Source organism: Nannospalax galili, unplaced genomic scaffold (assembly GCF_000622305.1).
Source record: "Nannospalax galili isolate Female #2095 unplaced genomic scaffold, S.galili_v1.0 scaffold160, whole genome shotgun sequence".
NCBI lineage: Eukaryota > Metazoa > Chordata > Mammalia > Rodentia > Spalacidae > Nannospalax > Nannospalax galili.
The window spans coordinates 1,724,561-1,732,916 of NW_008346900.1; the positions used below are offsets into that span (position 1 = coordinate 1,724,561).

Consider the following 8,356-nt stretch of genomic DNA (forward strand, 5'->3'; position numbering starts at 1 on the left):
TTCATTCATTCATTCATTCATTCATTCATTTTTAAGACAGGGTTTCATGTAGTCCAGGCTGGCCTCAAACTCAATAGGTAGCTGGGGATGACTCTGAACCCCTGATCCCCCAGCTTTTACCGCCACCTGTTGGTATTACACAGAAAAGAAATGCCTTCAAAAGCAATTTACATAATCATAATCACCATAACTTCCTCTCAGAAAGCAGGATTACTCCCTGGTAGGAATCATTGTGACACAGAGTCACATAATGTGTGTGTGTGTGCGTGCACGCATACTGCTAAGGATCTAGACCTCACATGTGCTAGGCAGGTTGCTCTACCACCGATCTACACTTCAGCTCCTTGTACACTAAATGCACTCAACCCTAGTGGAGGCCACCTTGTCACTGTGGTGTAGGTACTTAGGCCACTGAGACTTAGTGACATGTGGCAAACACTCCTGCTCATCCTCACCCCAGAAGAGGGTCTTGGAAGTAGAATCTGGCCAAGGAATTCACTGAGCCATAGAATCTGAGACTCAGCCCATGGGAGGACCCCCCCCCCAAAACAGAATCTGAGGGTACATATGTGAGCTACCCTCCTCCTTTCAGAACTTCAGCAACCCCAAGCATGTTCAGGCAAAGAGCTCATTCAAGTGCCTGTGAGATGATGCATTAGGGCAACTTCCCTTGTGTCTCACATTGCTGCCTCCATCCTGTGCCTGTGCAAACTGTTACCCTTCTTGGCAAGGGAGCGTAAAGTGGCCAAATGTCTCTTCAGGCTACAAAGCTATACAGGTGCAGACTGCACAGCTTTTCTCTCTTCTGTACTAGGATCCACAGATGTACACGCTCAGCACCCAAAGTATTCCAAAACTGCAGCTGATGAAGTTAAACACTGCCATTGACCAGTCAGGAAAACCACCGACGGGGCAATGATGAGGAAGAAGGTGTTGCTGGCAGTGGTGCTGATGCTGCTGATGGTGGGGTTACTGTTAGATGGTGGTGGCAGTGTGATGTGATGGTCTTGCTGGTGATGAAGGTGTCATTGGGGGGATGATGATGGTCTTGCTCATAGGGTGGGTGTTGTCCTGGTATCACTGTGGAGACGGTGTTAGTGGAAATGGTAGCTGAGGTGCTTCAATTCCACTAAGAGCTGCTCAGTGCTGCACACTATGGCACCTGGCATCCCTGTGCTTCACTCTTCTCTAGGTTCCTGATGAGGCACAGAGCATTGGAATTTACTTCCTGGGTAAGAAGTCCCTTGGCAGTGCTGGAGGCCAGCCACAGGCATGTCAGAGACACAGAGATGAGGTGAGTTTGACAGTCAAGGCCTTCATGGAACCTGGAGAGGAGAGCCCCAGACTGTCAGGGAGTCAGGAGTCCCAGGAGGGAAGGCCAGTGTGGGACTCGAGACCTGACTGTGCCACATCTTCCTTCAGGGTCCTGTGGCTGGTCAGGTGCTGAAGGATTTCCAGACAGGGGAGACCCAGGTGGTTCCCAGGGCCTGCCACATGCAGCATTTGCTCTGTGGGATCCAGTACATCCTTGGGCCCTGCGGCTGTTGGTCCTGCCAGAGCTATGGGTGGGGAGAGCTTTCACAACACCAAACGTTTCACAGTCATGTCAGCGTGTGTGACACAATTGACCCCAAGTTCCCTGATCAGTGTCCTCTAGCTGGGCACGGAAACCCAACTGTGAGTCTCTGATATGCCAAGGGTACATGCAGACCCTGGTAAGTCGCATGGGGGCCACATGGGGGCCAAGGGGCCCGCAGGATGGAAGTGTCCATTATTGAGGACGAGAAAACAAACCTGCACATCACCCAAGGGATGCTGGTTTGAAATGTCAGGACATGGAGGCATGGAAAGACAGGGCCATTAGGAAAACTGCTACTACCACATGGGCTAAGCTTCAGTCCCTTAGCCAGAAACTTCTAGAAGAGCTCCTGGCCTTTAGTATTGGCACCTGCAGATCTGAACATACCCCACGAGAAACAAGCCCTTCATACTGGAATGCTAGTGGGATCATGGGCTGTATTATGTCCCCTCTAAATTCGTACATTAATCTTATAAGATTAGGACACAGGAAACATGGAGGTCCAACTGTGTGATGGCAGAGGGAGGACAGTCTAAAAGACCAGGGTAAGGGCTCACAGGGCTCCTGCCCTGCCACACCTCGATCTCAGGCTCTGGTCTCCAGAATGTGAGAAATAAGTGTCTGCTGTTTAAGCCACCAGGCCTGTGGCACTGTACCATGGCAGCCCCAGCTGAGTGACCCCAATGCCACGGCGTAAAGTGAAGTTGAAAGTATGTCTCAGGTTAGCCAACATCAGCCCACTGCAAGGGCTCTGGAATGGTTTTGGGCCTCATCTGTGCAAGGTGACCCTGGGATGCGCTGCAGGGCTGTTGTATGACAGGGAGACCTCAGGATGCCTTGCAGGGTGACTCCAGGCTGCTCTGGGGGGCTGCTATAGGCTTACCACACACAGCTCCTCAGACCATGTGTTGGCAGCAGCCATTTACTAAGCATGAGCGAATTCGGGGTCCTGGAGAGATGGAAGAGAAAATATCACTGAGGGCCACATTGGGGAGCTGCAGCTGGTAGATGCCAGACAGTACTTTCCTTACAGTATTTTCACTGAGACCCCCTCCCAGCAGGACAGCCCACGTATAGAATGTGTGGCAAGTCCTTGTCAGTGTCTGTCTCAGGAGTTAGGGGTGTGGGACAGTCAGCCACCACCCAATACTCCAGAGGCTATGACATGACTCACACCCAGGTGGTGGTGGTACAGAGAGGCTGATCTGTCCAAGGTCACAAAGTGTAGCAGAGGTTCTGGTGGGCTCCAAGGCTGTCACAGTGACCCAAGTTGAAGGCTTTTCTTTCTTATACAGCCATTTACATTATTTAAATGACAAAGGCCCCAGGGGTTTGCAGAAAACCAACCAGAACTGAGAACAGAAGTGAACTGGGTAAAGTATGGGATGTCTTTGGTGCCACTCCAGAGGACCTTGCAAGTACCCAGCTGGGCCTGTGGGGAGGGGAAGGCACCAGCCCAGTGAGGTTTCAGAAGAGGATGGATAGGTGAGGGGACAGACATCTGGTCTGGAAGCATGGCCAGAGGGGTGGGGGTGTAAACTGTGAGGGATTAGAGCCAGTCAGGACAGAGGAAGGGAGAGCTATGGAGGTGCCCACAGAACAGACACTCACCCAGCCTTTCAGGCCCAGGAGGGCACCAGGAACACTGACCCTGTGTGGGATGATGGGGCAGAGAGGATGCCCAGCCAGGGGTTGGATGTACAGGACTAAAGCTGCTAGCCTGAGGTGAAACAGGGCACAACCTGAGGGTGTCTGTGTTCTGAGGCCCGAAGGCTATCGGCCTGGTGTGGCATTCCCTGAGGTGCCTACTTAGGCTCACGCCCCTGGGACCTCATTTGCAGGTCCACAGAGGCGCTTGCTCTGGCAGATGCTGGCCTCTTAGCTTGCTAGTCCCTGGCCCTCGAGGGTCGGTGCACTTCCCTACGCTTTTGAAGCGATCCCATTGGCCCAAGCATCTTGACCTCTGCGGTCACCTCCCTAACCTTCCTCATTAGCACTTCATTTGTACTTTCAATCCTCAGGACTCCACCAGGGGGCAGTGCTCTTACTCACAGGTCACAGGCACAGAGACACTTGCCAGACACTTGCAGCTTGCTTGAAATCACAAGGCCAGTGCCCACAGCTCAGCCACTCTGAGGGACTGGTTGTCCTCCTAGTACAGACCTGTTTCCAGAAGACACGACAGGATTACACCCTACAGTGTGACCTGAACTGGCCCCACCTGATTACGGGACATGGCGGGCATCTATGTATAGGACAACACTGACAGGACACCCTATGGTGACACAAGGTGTCTTGATGGGGAGATGGCTGAGAAGGGTCTGAAGGATGTGGGACATATGCTCACATACACACACAGAGCTGCATTCATGTTCCATGTGCTGTTCAAATACACCTGAAAACTTGAAAATGGTTAAAACAAGGAGACTTTCTGTTGCCTCAGCTGACAGTCCTTATCCCCCCAGAGGACTGAGGAACTCCAAGCGCAGTGGAGCTGCTACTTCGTTACATGGGACAGTGTCTGCCCTAGCTCTCTGTGCATGGTGACAACTGCCTGAGGTGTCTGCACATGATCTGGGAAGAAGTTAGCGGTCAGGAGAGGGAGGATGCCAAGAAGGCCCACCAATTTAACAGTTGTGCTGACACAGCTCAGCTCAGAACTGGCCATTAGCAACCTTGCTGCCAGTGACAGCCCCTGAAGGCCTCTGTTCATAGCCCTTGGACAGAGCTGGTATGTGACAGGCTTCTTCACTTGGTGACTTGGGACATGGGGCGAGGTCCAGGCAGGGTCATCTCTCTGTGGCTGAGGTGCTGTCCCCATTAGGGACTCAAGCAGAGCAAAGGGGTTGTGAAGGCTCAGGGTGGACTCAGGAGCTATCCCCTACATGCTGGGCTGTTGAGAAGTCCCAGTGAGGAGACCAGGCAGTGAGTGCCTTCCCCTGACCAGTGTGCTCAGGGTCTGGGAGCCTCCTCTGTCAAGGGAGTACAGGCAGCAGCAGTCTCATGGGGTGCCTACCACTCTGTTCCCTGGCCTGAGGACCATCCTGGCTCACTGCAGACCCATATCTGCTGAACCAAGGAGTGGTTTTCCAATGGGTCTCACTTAGGCAAAGCAAAGGTACCTCATCTAGCACTCCATGGAAAAGCCTGTGGACCAGCAGCTTCACAGAGAAAGGAAGAGGCCTCAGGGGCAGGGGCAGGCCTCTGAGCTGTCCTAGGGAAATGACTACTCTGGAGCTTCTGTTAGAGTAAGAAGCCCCCCAGTGATGGCTTTAAATAGCAGCCAGATGCTGGGCAGAGACTGACAGGAGGATGCTAACTGGCCCAGTGGCTCCTCTAAGTGGCCCAGTGGCTCCTCTAAGTGGCCCACTGGCTCTTCTAAGTGACTCAGTGGCTCCTCTAAAATGACTCAGGGGCTAAGTAGGGCAGGCCCAGGCCTCTCCTCCAGAACAGAACACAGCACCAAGTCCTGCCTCTAGGCTGTCCCCAGCTCTCTGCGGGTGCATCTGGCTGCAAATTGCAAAGTCATTTGCCTAGGGGATGTTCCCTGCCCCCTCATTTCTGCAGCAGAGTCTACCCAGAGCTCTTGTGGGTTGAAGTTGTTCCCCTAAAAGAGCCACTGAAAGCCTAACCCTGGGGTGGGGCCCTTATCTGGAAGCAGGCTAGTAGAGGGATCAAGGAAAGACCAGGACAAAGAAGACAAAGGATGATCACCACATGACCATAGGGAGCCAGATATGGAACACACAGGCACCTGACACCCCCAGGACCTGCAAGGGGCAGGGAGGCCCCTCAGGATACAGCCTGACCTCAGACTTTTTGCCTGTGGCAACTGGAAAAGTAAACAGCTGAGAGCTACCAGGTTTGTGTTCTTTGTCACTATAGCCAGGGGTGCACAGGTAGGCGTTCTAGGAAGAAGGCAGTGGCCCAGACAGCTAGGAAACACGCCTCAAACCTGACCATGGAGCCCCAAAGGACAATAAACAGTGCTGAAAGTCCTATGCAGGAAACCAGCACTCCAGTGAGTCTCACTAGCTAGAAAGTACCAAAAGCCCCAGGCCTCTTCTTAGAGGCCCTGAGAGTCCATCCCTACTGCTGTCATCAAGTCCTTGGTATCATCTGATCTTAGAGAGAAAGCATCATGTGAGCCCATTCCACAGAGGGGGATCAGGCTCAAAGTTACCCAAGGTTACGCAGCTACTGGGTGGAGGAAGGCTGGTCCCAGCCCTAACTTTAGGGTTCTGCTTCTAAATCTGGGGGTCAGTGGTCCCTTTTACTAGGCTAGCCACCACTGTCTGTCCTAGCAACAGGCCTGGGAGCACAGTCCTCTTCCTAAGGGCCTGTGCCGATCAGAGGAAGAATAACAACTCTCCAATACCAGAGCAGCACTATGAACTTGGCAGTAGAGCCCAAGGAGGGAAGATTTCTGCCATAGGTAGGTGCAGCCATGGGCATCAGAATGCAGTGAAAGGTAGATCAAGGAGGACAGATGGCTCACTGGAGGCAAGGGGCGGGGGCAGCAGGAGTACTAGAGGGTGCCTCACCCACATACATCCTCGGAGAGCTGGCTGAGGCTCACAGTCTCTTCAGACTGTGCCCCACCTGCACTGGAGTGAGCGCTCCACTCTGTACCTACACTTAACTCTAGTACCACCCTTACATTCTCTGTCTCTGAAATGGCCCTGGGTGGCTGCTGGTCTTTATTCACAGGTCCTGGCACACAAACGGGTGCCTAAACTCTCCTATAGGGCAGTTAAAACAACACTCAATCTGAGCACTCACAGGGGACAGAGTAAAGGGCTTCATACCTGCCAACACTGCCCGGCTGCAGGTGGTCACCTGCCTAAGCCTTGGCAGGACCCTGTCCCTGACCCTGCAATCAGAGAGCTCCTGCTGTCCTCAAAGGGCCCCAGCTGCTGCTCTGGAACAAGCCGATCCCTAGGCCCCAGTGGATCCCTCACTGAACCGCAGCAGTGCAGTGGCCAGGCTAGTTTGTGAGTGAATGTCCTATGGAGAGGGGCAGCCTGGTTCTCACCTGTAGGCTAAGGTGGTGACCACAGCAAGTTTAGGCTCTTCCTCTGGCCAATGAGACACATGATGCGAGGTCATATGTCAGAAAACCATTTCCCACGAAAGTCCTCAGAAGAGCCTCATCGCTTTGAGCCCATAATATGCCTAGGCCAGACCTGCCCAGGGTTCTGCATACCTGGGAGCCATCCAGCAGGAGTTCTGACCTAGAGCCAGTGGGTCTGCTGAGAAGGGACCCCAGTAAAGATTGAGAATTCAGGGGGTGGGGTGGGGAGCAAGGAGGTTGGCCACCTGCTGCTAGTGCTCTCTTGGAGATGGATGTAGTGCTTGATAGTGGGGGGCCTTCTGGGCACAGCCTAGGGGGCAGGTAGTCAGGGATGAAGACTGCCCTGGGCAAGGCCTCATAGAAACATCCAAGCAGGTGAGGAAGTGCAGAAGATATGGCAGGCCCTGAGTTCAGCAGGTAGGGATGGTGGGAAGAAGGTGTGGTCAGGTGCACAGGACTGAGAATAGAGGAGCAAGTGTGGGTTCCACCTGGGCCCATGTGTTGAGGAGGTAGACACACGGAAGCATGCACAAGGTGTTTGAAAATACCCTGTGTCTAGGGTACTGATAGAGCGGACGGGGAGGGACCATGTCCAGAAGGGGAGGGACCATGTCCAGAGTCAGCTGGGCTGAGAAAAAGGCAATTCACGTTCAGGGGACTTTCAAGGTGAAGACCTGACCCCAATCCAGGAGCTCATAGCTTTAAAGGAATTATTCCCTACATCCTGGTGCTGATGAACTTCAGGCCACCCCAACTCTCTGTCCTAGACTGACAAAGACCAAGGGCACCCTGAAGTTGCCCCCTATGTAATGGACTGATGGTTCTAGATCATCTCAACCCTACAGATAGGCCTGTAGGGCACTCTGACTCCTGAATGCAGGGCTGATGGGCCTGTGTCCTGGAATGAAGGACTCAAGGCCACCCTGATCCCTGCATCCTGGGCTGATGGATCCTGGGGTCACCCCATACATTGATCCTGTGCTGTGGTTGGGCCCCAAGCCACTGACCCTTGCATTGCTGGGGTTGAAAGGCCCCCAGGCCACTCCAACACATTCAACTTGGGCTGATGGGTCCAGGCCATCTTGACCCAAATGATGGTGATGGGTCCTAGGAAACCGTACCTGCATGCTAGTGGGATGGGCAGAGCTCATCCCAACACCTATGCCCTGGTCTGATGAGCCCACAGGTCACCCCAACACCTGTGACCTGGTCTGACAAGCCTGCAGGTCACCCCAACACCTGTGCCCTGGGAGTGATGAACCCACGGGTCAGCCACCATGAGTGCTGGGCAGAGAGACCCAGCTCATCCCGTTCTGAGTCCATAGGTCACTTCAACCCCTGAGTCCTGGGCTAACGAGCCCCCAGGTCACCCCAACACCTGTGCCCTGGGCTAACGAGCCCCCAAGTCACCCCAACACCTGTGCCCTGGGCTAACGAGCCCCAAGGTCACCCCAACACCTGTGTCCTGGGCTAACGAGCACGCAGGTCAGCCACCTTGCGTGCTGGCTCTAGGCCTCTCGGGCCACTCTGACCCCTGCGTGAGGCCCGCCCCGCCAGGCACACTCACCTCTGGCGCTGTCCGTCCAGGCCGACGCTGAGGCCGGCGGGAGCCGTCGTGGGGCTGAGCAGGCCCTGGGGCGCGGGCCTGGCTGGCAACCCCGGGAGGCCTCCGGGGGGCACGGGCGGCGGCGCCGGCGGCTCGC

The 8,356-nt window shown here is 54.4% G+C and overlaps 1 protein-coding gene across 1 annotated transcript in view; it reads right to left on the reverse strand.

Annotated features, from left to right (window-relative positions):
• Cables2 (Cdk5 and Abl enzyme substrate 2) overlaps window positions 1-8,356 on the reverse strand; it is a 16,804-nt gene that overhangs the window by 7,676 nt on the left and 772 nt on the right. Inside the window, exon 2 of the mRNA XM_008843349.2 lies at window positions 8,221-8,351. Coding sequence (XP_008841571.1) covers window positions 8,221-8,351 — 131 coding nt within the window. The remainder of the gene's footprint in view (window positions 1-8,220; window positions 8,352-8,356) is intronic.